At 61.3% G+C, this 14,281-nt stretch overlaps 3 protein-coding genes across 3 annotated transcripts in view; 2 read left to right on the forward strand and 1 right to left on the reverse strand.

Moving 5' to 3' along the window:
- LOC102032788 (SLC35A4 upstream open reading frame protein-like) overlaps positions 1-981 on the forward strand; it is a 1,206-nt gene extending 225 nt beyond the window's left edge. The window contains exons 2-3 of the mRNA XM_031060582.1: positions 11-188; positions 335-981. Coding sequence (XP_030916442.1) covers positions 11-188; positions 335-532 — 376 coding nt within the window. The 3' untranslated portion in view covers positions 533-981. The remainder of the gene's footprint in view (positions 1-10; positions 189-334) is intronic.
- Positions 982-1,017: 36 nt separating this feature from the next.
- SLC35A4 (solute carrier family 35 member A4) lies at positions 1,018-2,841 on the forward strand. Its single transcript, XM_005425375.2, has one exon. It carries the CDS (start codon positions 1,055-1,057, stop codon positions 2,000-2,002), a length of 948 nt encoding a protein of 315 aa, XP_005425432.1. The 5' UTR covers positions 1,018-1,054; the 3' UTR covers positions 2,003-2,841.
- Positions 2,842-11,032: 8,191 nt separating this feature from the next.
- On the reverse strand, positions 11,033-14,275 carry CD14 (CD14 molecule). The gene is made up of 2 exons (XM_005425376.2): positions 14,250-14,275; positions 11,033-12,838 (listed from the first exon to the last, which is right to left on the reverse strand). The coding sequence occupies exons 1-2, from the start codon at positions 14,260-14,262 to the stop codon at positions 11,475-11,477; spliced, it is 1,377 nt and encodes a 458-aa protein (XP_005425433.2). The 5' UTR covers positions 14,263-14,275; the 3' UTR covers positions 11,033-11,474.
- Between the last annotated feature and the right edge of the window lie 6 nt (positions 14,276-14,281).

A 14,281-nucleotide genomic window follows, 5' to 3' on the forward strand; every position in this document is an offset into this window, starting at 1 on the left:
CGGGGCTGAGGGGCCGCCGGGGCTGCGGGGAGGCCGCGCCGCTTCCTCCCGCGGGACGGGGGCGGGAATCACCTCCGTGTCTCCCGCAGGACTCGCTGCCTAAGCTGAAGGACCTCGCCTTCCTGAAGGGGCAGCTGGAGAGCCTGCAGCGCAGGGTGGAGGACGAGGTGCAGGCCGGCGTGGGGCAGGTAACGTGCGGGCTGAGGGCGGGCCCACCGCCACCTCTGAGCGGGACTGGTGGGGGGAAAAACAAATCCCAGGGTAAAAACTCACCCCTGGGATATGTCCTGTGTCGCCCCCTCCCCGATGCCGCCTCACTGCGCTCTCCCCTCAGGACGGATCGCTGCTGGCATCGCCCTTGCTCAAAGGTTTCCTGGCGGGATACCTGGTGGCCAAGCTCCGCTTCTCCGCCGTCCTGGGCTTCGTGGCCGGCACCTGCACCGGGATTTATGCCGCCCAGAACTATGCCGTGCCCAACGTTGAGAAGACGATTCGGGACTATGTGAATTCACTGAAAAAAGGTCGGGACTAGCGAGGAGGAGGCCGGAGGCAGCAGGGACTGCAGGAACCGTGCTCCTTAGGTAGCAGGCACAGAGCACCCCTAGGGCTCTGGGAGGCACATAACCTGCACCCTTCTTTTCCCTGGAAAAGGGTTTTGAACCACACCACTGCCACACGTCAGGGGGCTGGTGATGGCTGTTTGTTGGGCATCATGGCAGCAGTGATCACTGCACTAACCCACAGCAGCTTGAGAGCACTGAGGGGCTGCTAGCTGCCTTTTCCCCTTACCTTTCCCTGTGAACTGAGGGGCTGCTGTGCCTGGTCACCTGTGTGCCCTGGCAATGTGCTTTGTGTGGCTTCTCAGGAAGGCTTGTAGTTCTCCTCCTAACCAGAGACAGCACCCTGCTCACCTGCTGCATCACCAGTGTTGCAGGGAACATCCTGCTTGAATCAGGCTCATTAAATTCTTGGTATTTGGTCTCTTCCGTGTTGCAGGGTGAGAGTCTGTGTGCCCTCTCTGCTGACAGCAGCTCACTGCTGGCTCTCACCCGAGATGGGGGTGTTTGGGAACGCTGCTGGCTCTGCCAACAGGCTGCTCCACAGGGGGCTGTGGGCACTGATGCTGCTGCTCTCTGTGGCCATCTACGGCTCCCACGCCCCGCTCCTGACCCTGTGCAAGGTGGACGGGGCCATCCCTTTCAGTTCCACGTCCGTGGTGGTGCTGGTGGAGCTGACCAAGCTGTTGCTGTCGGTGCTGTCGCTGCTGCCGGGGCCGCGGGAGCCGCTGCCGGCGGCGCTGTCCTGGCGTCACGCCGCGCCCTTCGCCCTCTCCGCCCTGCTCTACGCTGCCAACAACAACCTGGTGGTGCACATGCAGCTCTTCATGGACCCCAGCACCTTCCAGGTGCTCAGTAACCTGAAGATCGTCAGCACGGCGCTGCTCTACAGCCTCCTGCTGCGGCGGCGCCTGGGCCTGCGCCGCTGGCTGGCCCTGCTGCTGCTGCTGGCCGCCGGTGTCACCTACAGCTGCGGGGGGCTGCGGGGACACGGGGACACCCCAGGGACGCGCCTGCACGTCACCCCCGTGGGGCTGCTGCTGCTCTCCGTGTACTGCCTCATCTCCGGCCTCTCTGCTGTCTACACCGAAGCCATCCTGAAAAGCCAGGCGCTGCCCCTCGGCCTGCAGAACATCTTCCTCTACTTCTTTGGGGTGCTGCTCAACCTGATGGGCTCTGTGTGGACTGGCATGGAGGGCGGGTTCCTGGAGGGCTTCTCCCCGTGGGTGCTGCTGGTTGTGCTCAGTCAGGCTCTGAATGGCCTCATCATGTCCGTGGTGATGAAGCACAGCAGCAACATCACCAGGCTCTTCATCATCTCCTGCTCCATCCTGGTCAATGCTCTCCTCTCTGTTGCCCTCTTCAACCTGCAGCTCACCCTCCTTTTCTTCGTGGCCGTGGCATGCATTGGTCTGGCTGTGCACCTGTACTATGGAGTCACGTAGTCACTGCCTTCCTCCCACGTATCTGGGCAGCCCCAGCCCTTCCTCAGGGCTGGAATCATTCCTGGTGGGAGCCTGCACAGCTCCAAGGATACCCCAAGGAATGCTGCGGGGGAGAGCACCCTGCCCCTGCTTCCACAGGGAAACTGCCCTGCTCCAGTCCAGCCAGGTTCCCATTCCAGATCAGGCATGCCCAGCCTTAGGGGGGTCCTGAACCCCTTGTGCATGTCTCATAGTCTCAAGATGTGCCAGGGGAGGCTCAGGTTGGACCTTAGGAGTGATTTCTTCACAGAAGGGGTGATGAAATATTGGCAGGGGCTGCCCAGCAAGGTGGTGCAGTCACCATCACTGGAGGTGTTTAAGGACTGGGCATGGCACTGAATGCCATGGTCTAGGTGACAGGGTGATGTTCAGTTACAGGTTTGACTCCGTGATCCCAGAGGTCTTTTCCCACATAAATGATTCTGGGACTCTGTGTCCCTTGTCCTCAAGCTGCTTCCCCACACCACAGTGGCCTGGGGAGTGCCCTGGCAGTGCCTCCTGCCAGCCCAGCATGGGACTGGTGCTGTTTCAGCTCCCATGGATGCTGCTTGATCCCTGCCATTCCTGGTGCTGCTTCCCTGGGCCTCTCCCACCTCCACGTTTTTCCAGGCTAACCCTGCCTGGAGCCCTGCTGTCCTCAGGCCCCGTTTCCCCTTCCTGGCACTGTCTGCAGAGCTGCCAGGGACTGGGGCATGTGGGAACCTTCACCTGCTCCCCAAAAGGGGGATGCCCCCCAAATTTGTACCAAGTCTCTGGCAGGCAGAGGCTACCCAGGGTATTAAAGCTGCAGTTCAACAGCATCCATGTGTCTGTCCTGTGTCTGCCCACCCTGAGGGATGGCTGTGCCTCTTGGGGCAGATTTGGGGACCAGGGGTGTGTCTGAGCCTGACAACACTCACGCCTGAGGGGCCCCCACTTTATTCTGTGGCTCCAGTGGGGCTGGCATCCCTCCCAGCAGGCTGAGCTGTGCTCCCACAGGCAGCTTCCCAGCACAGAGCAGGTTTTCCCTCGGGAGCACAGCCAGAGGCTTGGGATAACTCCTGTGCCTGGGGCTGCCCAGTCTCCTGGCATGGCAGGTGGCTCGGTGCAGGGACCCAGTGCTGCCAGGCCAGCTGTCCCCACGCCCCGGCGGTGCCTCAGGGGGTCTGTGAGGTGCCATCGGCCGTGCCTGCCCGTGGGGTGTCCCGCAGGCGCTGGTTGTGCTCGGCGAGTTCCCGCAGCGCCTCCTGCAGCAGCTCCCGGTGCCGGCACTCCAGGGCCGCCCGCTGCTCCTCCGCCAGGCGCTGCTGGTCCCGGAGCACCTGGGGATGCCCGGGCCGGTCTGGCACAGCCCTGCACAGCCGGGAGAGGTGTCCCCAGCCCTGCCTGCCCACCTGCAGCAGGTGCTGTCTGCAGCCCTGCATCTCCTGCTGGTGATTGAGCAGCAGAGCCTCCAGCTCCCACTCGGCCGCCTCCCGCTCCCGCAGCGCTGCCTCCAGGCTCAGGCCCAGCGCGGTCACCTCCCGCTGCCAGCGCTCTGTGTCCCACTGCGGGGACAGGGACACGGTCAGGGCAGCTCCGGGGTGTGCCTGCTCCCTTGGGCTGCGCTTGGCAGAGCAGTGCCAGGGGAGGAGAGGCAGGAGCTCGCAGTGCTGGGCTCTGCCTGTGCTCACCTCCCCGCTGTGCTCCCGGGCCGGCGCAGAGCCGGCCCCGAGCTCTCGCTGGCGCTGCCGGCAGTGCTGAGCCCGCAGCCGCTGCCGCTGTGCCCTGGCCAGGGCCCGCTGCACCTCCAGGGATGGGCACGGCTGGCACCGGCTCCCTGCCTGCAGGAGAGCAGAGGGGCTCGGGTGGCACCAGGAGCCAGTGCTGGCAGCAGAGCTGGCCCTGGGCAGGGACCCTGCAGGCTCCCACTCACACTGTCACACCCAGGCCATGGCCGTGGCTGTGACACCTTGCTCTGGGATGGCTCCTCCAGCAGCCCCTGCCCTGCGCTGGCCAGAGCTCGGCTGTCCCCTCCCTGGCTTCTGCTGTCAGCCTGTCCTGCAGTATGGGGACAGGGGAGGAGGATGAGTGTGACATGGGGGGCTGAAGAAGGACGTTCAGGTGGAGAGTGAGGCCCTTCCCACCGTGTCCAGCCATGCTCTGTGCCCACATGTCCTCCACCCATTTGCGGGATGCACGCCTGGCCCCACGCTCCGGCTCTGCTGGCTCCAGGGGTGTCTGGGTCCCAGGCTGCTGGCCTGGAGCTGTATTCCCTGCAGAGACCTGCTCCTGTCAGAGAAGGGACACAGCTGGGATTCAGGGCTTTTCCTGCACCAGACTGTCCCTGGGTGAGGGGGCCTGGCCTGATCTCTGCCTACCTCAGCGCTGGGCTGGTGCATCTCACTTGTCCCGAGCACCTTGGCCACTGCCTGCTTTTTCTCCCACCTTTGACACTTCAGCACCTGGAAAAGAGGAACTTATTGGGGTGTTTCAGAGCTCCAGGCCTGGCATGGCTCCATGGACACATCTCTCCCCTGGGGCAGCTTCAGCCCTGCCCTCAGTGCTGGACAAGGGCCTTGACACCAGGATGGGTGAGGAGCCTGCACCTTACCCAGCCCAGTGAACGAGGGCCATGCCAGTCCCGTGGATCCAGGGGCATTCCCCACCTGCAGCTCCCTCAGGGCTCTCCTCAGCTGGGCCACAGCTCTCCTCTGCTCAGGGTGGGCAGGCCCAGCCAGCAGTTCCATGCGCAGCCCTCGGATCTCCCTGCGGCGCGCCGCAATCTCCTCCTCAGGGTCCCAGAGTGTGGCAGAGATGGTCTTGGCCAGCCCCTTCACCCTCTCAGCCAGTCCCAGAGCTCCCAGGATCTCCTCTCTGGAGGTGTCTGGGAGAACAGCAAGCCCTGGGCAGGGGCCATGGGGGCCCCCAGCACAGGGGGTGCCATGGAGATGAATGGAGCTGTGTCCAGCTTCCAGTGACTGCAGGTGTCCCCTCCCCGGGCAGCAGCAGGGACTGAGTGCCAGGTGTGGGGCAGGATGGGGGGAATCCTCAGGGAGGGGGCACCCAGAGTGTGTCCTAGTCCCAGGGGCTACCTGGCAGTGACACACACAGCAGCAGGAAGGTCAGGCTGTGCCCCTCCAGCAGCCGCTCCACGATCCAGGGCAGGCAGACAGCTCCAGGTTCCCTGCACTCCCTGCATGTGAGGGGACACCCCAGGAGAGGGCTGGCTCTTACCAGGCCAGGCAGGGACCCAAGGATGTGTTGGCCCCACGTATCCCCAAGCCCACATCCCCAAGGAGCAGTGACACCCCCTTGGCCCCCAGCCACGGCTCCCACTGGGGTGTCCCTCCTGCTTCACCTGCAGGGATGGAATTCCCTGGCCCTCAGCAGGCACAGGGAGTGCTGGAGGGGGAGCAGAGCTCAGCCCTGTACGTACAGCCTGGGGCAGGGCCCGCTGGCCCCTGGGGCCTGCAGGATCCTGAGGGCCGAGCGCTGGCGCCTGCCACCCCCCAGCTCCCGCTCCACGGTGAGAGTGAAGAGGCTGCCAGCCCTGGGGGGAGGGAGGGGCTGCTGTGGGACTGGGGCTGCAGCAGAGCCAGCCCAGCACCCCATGGCCCAGCCCCTCCCAACCTGTGGGATCTGGGCCAAATCCCTCACCCCTGCACAGCGGAGTGCCTGTCTGTGAGGGAATGCTGAGCACACCCCTGGAACAGGGCTGGGAGGGCACCCAGCCCCCTGGCATAGGCACTGATGGCAGCCTGGGCATCGGGCACAGCCACTTCTGTCACCTCCTCCACCATCCTGGAAGCAGAGGGAGACAGGACCAAGTGAGGAGGGTCACACCCATGCCCTGGACTCACTGAGGAACACCCTGCCATGCTGAGGCTGGGCACCATGCTCCCTGCCCAGCCCACCCTGATGGTGGGGTACCACCCCCAGGAGCCATGCTCAGCCCTGGGGCATCAGGTACCTACAGGCCCAGGGGTGCCACATCCACCACCTGCAGGGCTCGGCCGTCGGGACAGAGCAGGTCCCAGGCTTTGTCCTGGCTGCTGACCTGGAATGAGGGGGCTGCATCAGGCAGGGGCAGGAAAAGGGGCTGCTGGCACCCCACACTCACCAGGGGCCCAGACTGCTTGTGGCCATGCACAGGTGAGGGTTGAGGAAGCTCATTGTGGGGTAACTCCCAGCTTTCCATCCCTGGCACCAGGGAAGGGCAGAGCCCTGGGAACACCCGAGCCCTGTGTGGAGCTTATCAGGCCCTGGCAGCATCCCAGAGCCAAAGGGCAGGAGCCAGCCCAGGGGCAGGAGCTGGCATCACTCCTGTGCCACTCAAGGCCACACTGGAGCAGTGACTGGCCTGGAGAGCCCAGCTGTGGTGGGAGCAGGAAGGGGTTAGAGGGTGATCTGGTCCCACCATGCTGCTGGAGCCCAGGAGGTGCTCTGTGGGCAGCTAAGGCTTCCCACATCTGGAATGTCCTGGAAAGTGGTGAGAACACCTGGGATCCAAAGGTCTCCAGTCCCTGGTCACCCTCTGATTGAGGGGGACTGCGTGCCAGCACAGGGCAAGATGTGCTCATGGCACAGCAGGGGCTGGGCAGTGGCAGAGAGGGAATGGGACCCTCATGCCAGGCCATCCTGCCCTGCTCCTGCTCTACCTGGACCAGGCTGACCATCTGCAGGCTCTGAGTGTCATCCCCCAAGGCCTCCAGTTCCTGGAAGATGGTGTCAATCACCTGTGGACCAGATGGGAGCTGCTGGTTCCCAGACCCATGGCTGGATCCCAGCCCTGCCCCGGTGGGACTTGGGCTCTGCTGGGTGACCCAGGAGCCCAGCACTGCACATTGTGCTGTCCCCTCTCCCTGCCAGCTGTCCCTTGTGCCCTCACCTGCCAGATGACACTCTGGAAGGGCAGCTGTGTCCCAGGGCCATGGGGGTCCCACAGCAGCAGGGACACGCTGTAGCCAAGGGGAACCAGGGCCAGCTGGGGCCTTGCCAGATCCAGGACCTTCTCCTGTAGGAGAGACATATCCAGCATGGCACAGCATGGCACAGCCAGTGTGGCACAGCATGGCACAGCATGGCACAGCCAGTATGGCACAGCATGGCATGGCCTATGTGGCTGGGGTTGGGGTTCAGGGAGGACCTGGGGCTCGGGGTACCTGTCCTGCATCCATGTGGAAAACCCCATCGACAGTCAGGGAGCTCTGCTGGTGTGAGGAGAGGGATAATGCTCAGCTTTCCCCTATGCCAGCATGACCAGGGCAGGGCAGAGGGACTGGGCACGCTGGGATGGAGATGGCAGGGGTGGCACAGAGGGCCTGGCATGGGCAGGGCTGAGGAGAGACCCCCTCCCCTCCCCCAGGAGCCCCCAGGAGTCCCTACAAGGGAGGGGCCCATAGGGGGGTAGGGCAGGGTCAGCCCAGGGCCTCAGCTCCCATCAGGGGTGTCCCAGGGGGTGGCACAGAGCCCTGCTCCCTCCTGGTGCCCCAGGGACCCTGGTACCCCGGCTGTCCCTGCCTGCAGCTCTCACCTGGGGCTCCTTCCCAGCCAGCAGGAGCTGTAGGGCGTCCTTGCTGCCATCCAGCCAGCTTTGTCCTGGCCCTGCAAACACCGAGGGTGGCATGGTGTGGGGGGTCACCCCCCATCCCAGCCCTGTCCTCCCCCCCTGCACCTGGAGCCACATCCCAGAGCTTCACCCCATTCCTGAGCCCTCCCAGGATGACTCGGAGCCACCAGGATGGGGAGGACACCCTGTGCCGGTCAGCACTGCCCACACCAGCTTGGTCCCAGTGCCAGCACAGCCGTGATGCCAGCCTGTCCCCTTGTTCCCTGATGTCCCAGTGCCACCACAGCTGTGGTGCCAGCCTGTCCCCTTGTTCCCTGGTGTCCCAGTGCCACCACAGCCGTGATGCCAGCCTGTCCCTTGTTCCCTGGTGTCCAGCTGAGGGCTCTGGGGTGCCCTGAGCTCTACCTGCTGCCTGCTGCAGTCCCAGGGCTGCTCGCACGCTGACATCCTGCTCAGCCTGCAGGCACAGAGGGGGAAGGAGCCACACACTCAGCAGCAGCAGGAGCTGGAGGAGACCCCTGGCAGATCCCTGCAAGCCAAGCTGGGCTGTGCCCCAGCACAGCACTCACCTGCTCCATGGGCAGTGTGGCAGCAGAGCCCCTGAGCTGCTGCCTGGCCAGGGCAGGGATGGGGTTACCTGGGCATCTGGTTCTCCTGCATTATTGATGGATGTGGGCAGAGCCAGAGCCAGAGCCAGCCTGGAGACACCCTGCTGCAGGGCTGAGCCTGCTGGCCAAGGATCAGCGGGGCCACAGAGGGCAGGTGGTGCCACTCACACCACTGGGGTGCTCCCAGCTCCAAGAGGGACATCTCAGCCATGCCTGGGACATGAGGGACCCTGGGCTGCCATACAGGGTGTCCCAAGTGACCACAAAGCACAGAACCACTGGAGAGCAGCCATAGCAAGGGAGCACAGAAGGAAATGCCAGCGCTGAGGGTCCCCACAGTGCAGATGGTGGGTGTAGCTATGATATTTTCTGAAAAATCCTTTCCTTAGGATTTTTCCTCCTGAGAAGCTGAGAGGCCTCAGGAACAAAATGTAAACAATGGTTATTTGCTGCTGTGGAATGCAACAGGTGCATCTGTGATTGGTTTCATGTGGTTGTTTCTAATTAATGGCCAATCACAGTCAGCTGGCTTGGACTCTCTGTCTGAGACACAAACCTTTGTTATCATTTCATTCCTTTTCTATTCTTAGCCAGCCTTCTGATGAGATCCTTTCTTCTATTCTATTAGTATAGTTTTAATATAATATATATAATAAAATAATAAATCGAGCCTTCTGAAACATGGAATCAGATCCTCATCTCTTCTCTCATCCTAAGACCCCTGTGAACACCACCACAGGTGGGCACCAGGAGAGAGGGCCCAGGGCAGCCCCTGCCCTGCTGTGGGCAGGAGCAGGAGGAGCAGATGCACACGAGTCCCTCTGCCCTGTAAGACCAACGCCCCTGCCCCCCAAAAGTCCCTCAGCTGTGCCTCGGGCGTGAGCCTGATGCCAGCTGGGCACAGATGGAGCAGCACTGGGGGCTCCATCAGCAGCAGGCAGCTCACATGGCAGGGACAGCAGGGACATGCTGGGGCTTGGGGAGTTGCAGGAGGCCAGAAGGAAACCCCTAGGCAGGGTGGAGCCCTGGGTCAGAGCAGGGCACAGGGCTGGGAGGGGTTCTCTGCCCTTGGCTGGGCACAGCCACAGTGGGATAATGCTGGGGGAAAGCCCTGCTCCAGAGGGGAGCCCAGGCTGGGACTCCAAGAGCACTTGGAGGGTCCTGTGAGCCTCCCCAGCACTGGTGGGAAGGGTCACACACCCCCTCCTGCTCTGGGGCAGGGTCTGGCCCTGTCCAGGCAGCTGTCCCCATGTCGGTGCTCCCAAGGCACAGCAAAGCCCAGGATTCAGGAGACAGAGATTGATTTCTGTTTCTCATCCATCAGCAGCAGCTGCTGCTCCCTGTTCCATGTCCAGCCAGCCCAGCACTCCCCAGGTGCAGGGACACCCTGTTGTGCACCCTGGTTAACACCAGCAGAGCCTTCCCCAACACCCTGAGCCCCCCTCCCACAGCCCAGGGCACTGCCCATCCTCCCTGGGGCTGCCCAGGGCACTGCCCAGCCTCCCTGGGGCTGCCCAGGGCTGCTGGCACAGCTCCACAGCCCCTCCACCCGGGCAGGGCACACCCCCAGTCCCTCCTGACCCACACCTGGACCCCCTGCCCTGTTAAGGAGCTCCCCAGCTCCAGCCTTGGTGCTTCCCCCACCCCCAGGCAGCCCAGGCTGTGTTTGCCCTCAGGTCAGGTGTACCTGTGCCCAAACAGAGACAGGGAGGGACACAGGGAACACCCAGGCACAGGGTTTAATGCAGAGGCAGGACGGGCCCTGGGGAGAGGAGCAGGGCTGGCCAGGTGAGCACTGCCTGCCACCAGCCCCAGGACACAGAGTGACAGGACAGGGGGGATGGCTTCCCACTGCCAGAGGCAGGGCTGGATGGGATATTGGGAAGGAATTCCTCCCTGGGAGGGTGGGCAGGCCCTGGCTCAGGGTGCCCAGAGCAGCTGGGGCTGCCCCTGGATCCCTGGCAGTGCCCAAGGCCAGGTTGGACAGGGCTTGGAGCAGCCTGGGACAGTGGGAGGTGTCCCTGCCATGGCAGGGGGTGGGAATGAGATGAGCTTTAAGGTTCCTTTCAACTGAAACTGCCCTGTGATTCTATGATTCTCCCCCATCCCCTTTTCCCCAAGCCTGTCCCTTCCCCACCCACCCCTTTCCTTTGAATACTCCCCAGTCCTGCATCCCAATAATCCATTTTCTCCTTACTATGAGAGATTCTCTGAATAACCCAGAACAAATTAATTTCCTTTTTAATCACTTAAAAAGCTTCTGGTTGCACCTCCTCAAGGTCCCACTTGGACCCATCCTCCAGTGCTTCAGGTCGAGGTGTAAGGAGCTGCTCCAGCCCATTAGCATTTGTGCACAGGGTGTTTAATTTAGTCATTTTCCTGGTTTTCATGGGTTTTTGGTTTTTCCCTTAGGCATGAGAGCAGCCAAGCAGCATCCTGCCAAACCTGACATTCAGGGTGAGGAGAGGGAAGATCAGCCCAGGGGCCATGGAGGCTCCAAGGATGCCTGGACTGGAGGGGCTGAAACGTGTGGGGAGCTCAGGGCAGGCACCAGCAGAGCCCAGCAGGGCTGGGGATGCCTGAGTGCTGCCAGTGAGATCTGATGGAGCTGAGCTTGTCCAGGCCAGGTGACATGGCAGGGACAGGGGGGCGTGCTGGGCTTGGGGAGCTGGACTTGGCCACAGGGACATCCCCAGTGGGAGATGGCACAGGACTGAGGTGAGGGGTGCCCCAGGACCTGCTGGGCACAGGCATGTGCTAATCACATATCCTGTGAACACAGACAGACACAGCTCCCTGAACACAGACAGACACAGCTCTCTGAACAGCTCAGAAAAAAGATCCTGTAGGATTTTCCTAGGAAGCTGTGAGAAAGCTCAGAAAAAAGATAAGAAACAATCCTTATCTCCACTTGCTGCACCTGTTGTTTTGCACATGTGGAACGTGTTACGGAGGTTGTTTACCAATCCTTAATTGGCCACTGGTGATGGTGTTTGGATTAATTGACCAGTTAGACCAAAGCTGTATCAGACTGTCTGCAAGGGCAATGGGGTTTTTCTTACTAGTGTAGTTTCATACAGTAGAATAAAGTGATTGATCAGCCTTCTGCAATCATGGAGTCAACGTTCATTATTCCCCATGCAGGGGCTCTGCTATGACAGAGGCACAGCAGGAAAACCCCATGGACAGCTCTGCTCCACCAGGGAGCCCCTCAGCCCCTCAGCAGAACAGGAGCTGAGGGCCTGCCCAGGAGCCCCTCTGGGCACAGCACTGCCGGGCAGGGTCTCGGCGCCCGTCAGGCTCTGCGGCAGGCCCTGCTCCTGGCCAGACACACGGCCCCAGCCCCAGCCAGCAGGGCCAGGGCCACGCAGAGCGGGGCCACCACGGCGGCAGGGTCACAGTGCAGCACGGACACGGGCACCTGTGCCACCTGCCAGCCCTGGTACTGCTCTGGGGAGTGGCACCTGTAGTCCCCGGGCCAGCCCTGGCCCAGGTGCCCCATGGCTGCCAGCGCCTGCAGCCCCCCGGCCCCGGAGCAGGAGCAGCTGAAGGGGGTCCCAGCCACAGCCACGTCCTGCAGGCGCCCCAGGAACTTCACCTCAGCCCTGGGCAGCTCCGAAATGGAGTTGTTGTCCAGGTGGAGGGTGTCCAGCATGGGGTAATTCCTGATGGAGGGCACGGCCTGCAGCAGGTTTTGGTTCAGGAAGAGTTTCCTCATGGAGCTGAGGGAGATGTCTACAGCGTGGAGGTGGTTGTGGCTCATGTCCAGCACCTGGAGGTGGGGAGGCAGCGGGGCTGGCACTTCATCCAAGCCAGTGTTGGACAGGTTGAAGTGCAGGAGGGATGGTGGCCACTGGCAGGAGGAGGATGGTTCTGCCCTGAGCTCGTTGTAGCTGAGATCCAGGTGCTGGAGCTGTGGCAGCAGCCCCACGCCCTCACACACGCCCTGGTAGGAGCTGAGGTTGTTGTGGTGCAGACTGAGCTGCTGGAGCTGAGGGAAAGCTCCCTGGCAGAAGGCAGGGGCCAGGCTCCCGTCCCCGAGGCTGTTGTGTGCCAGGCTCAGGGAGTGCAGGGCTCTGAGCAGCCTCCCGATGGCACAGGGCAGGCTGGTGACACGGGAGCTGGTGACAGCCAGCTGCTCCAGGGTCCCCAGCCACCTGCCCAGGCTGGAGAAGGCCGGCTCATGGCCCGTCAGAGGGGCACAGGTCACGTTGTGGAAGCTCAGGGACAGGATGGGCAAGTCCTGCCCATCCATGTCACTCCAGTCGCCCGTGCCCTGGAAAATGCAGCTGTCAAAGGCCAGCTCCCGCACGTGGGTGTAGGAGAAGAACCTCAGCACACGGGCCAGGAGCACCTCAGGTACCAGGACATTTCCAATAATGATTTTCTGGATGATAAGGGAGCCCAGAGTGTCAATGATGGAGTCATCCAGGTCCCCGATGGGGAAGTCTGCGTATTTCTGCAGATCCCCACCCCAGAACTCCACCACAGGAGCTGGCAGGCACTGGATGATGCTGCCAGCCGTCTCCTCGGACAGGTTGTAGCACACACAGATCTCCTGGGTGCGGTTGAAGAAACATCTGTTCCTCCTGCCCTCTGCAGCCACCTGCAGCCCCAGCAACAGGAGCACAGCCACGCTCATGGTGAACAGCCTGAAAACTGGAGGAGAAACGGTGAATGGCAGCTGAGGGGAGCACTGTGCCCCATGTTGGGAAGGATGAAAGTTTGACAAGAAAGTCTCACAGATATGTGTGCTTAGCAGAAAGATTTTTAAATGTAGAATCTGATGAAAGAATAGAGATGGAAGCAAATTTTGATATAGAAGAAAATAATTGCTGAGCCAGTCTTACTGGATAACTAAGGAGGCAAAGTTAGTTAGAAGGGGTTTTTATGGCTTAGAGCAAAGGATAAACTCACCTCAAACAAGAAGATGTTTTTACCAAGCAGAAAAATAGCACAGGCAAACAAGGCAGCAAAGTTGCAAGGAGAAAAAAGGTCTCAGAATTTTCCACTGCAAGAAAACTGAAGAACAACTTCTAGCTTAAACTGTAATGTACTATTTTTTAGTGATTGGAGAATAGTAACATAAATATAGTAATTATAGTAGTTATGATAGGCTATAGGTAAAAGTTAAGGTATAGATTGGCTCTACTGTATTAAATGCTAAGCAAAGAAAAGTCTATAATGCAATGTAACCAAAACCAAAGGGTGTCCAGGCCTGCCTGCAGCTGGAGCTGACAGCTGTGGGCACAGCTCTGTCACCCACGACCCTGGACTGCTGTAACCTCTTAAATAGAATAAACTGCATTTTGAAGAGACACCTGGAGTCCCACATCCCTCATTTCAGCTCTTACAGGCCCAGACTGGAGGGGTGGCTGGGGCAGGCTGAGCCCTGCAGAGCCACCCCTTGGGGACGGGGCACTGCCCTCGTCCCTCCTGCTCCCGCCTGGCCACTGAGCCACGGCTGGGACAGCGCTCAGGCCAGCAGCCAAACGCCAGGAGTGCACCTGTGCCACCTGTGCCACCTGTGCCACCCTGCCCGCCCAGGGAGCCTCCCGAGGCTCTGCCTGCCCTGCCTCGCTCCAGGCTCCCGCTCCTGACCGAGCAGGAAATGCCTGCAGGAACTACAAATGCGGAGTTGCAGACAGCAAAGCCAGATGTATCAGCGTGACCAGGGAGAGCCCCAGCTCTGTTTGTTCCTCTGTAATCTGGGGCAGGAAATTGCAACAGGCGGCTTCATGTTTTCTCCTTTCTCACCCAGCAATTTGATTCATCCCCAGCCCCCAGAGGGGTGCTAGAAAATGACCCCTGAAGGTGTGAACACATCCCTGCCAGCGCCAGACGCCGGTCAGCTGACACAGTCTGATCCCTGATCACCAGATTTGCAAAAGAAGCAGCAAGCAAAGATTAAAGGCTCCTAAACATATGCTGACTCAGCCCAAAGGGAGTTTTTGGGGGTCCCCAGCCCAGCCTCCAGCTCCGAGCAGTTCTGTCGCTGGCACCAGCCCTGACCAGGCACAGCTTTCCTTGGCCACATCCCAGAGCCCCCCCAGGCCGGAGCTGTCCCTACCTGTCCGTGCCATGCCGGGGCCGCAGCGCCCT

The sequence above is a fragment of the Geospiza fortis genome, unplaced genomic scaffold, assembly GCF_000277835.1.
Source record: "Geospiza fortis unplaced genomic scaffold, GeoFor_1.0 scaffold413, whole genome shotgun sequence".
In the NCBI taxonomy this organism is placed as follows: Eukaryota; Metazoa; Chordata; class Aves; order Passeriformes; family Thraupidae; genus Geospiza; species Geospiza fortis.

Bases quoted from the DNA above. Each gene is read 5' to 3' on its own strand.
- SLC35A4 (XM_005425375.2), top strand. From the start codon at position 1,055: ATGGGGGTGTTTGGGAACGCTGCTGGCTCTGCCAACAGGCTGCTCCAC.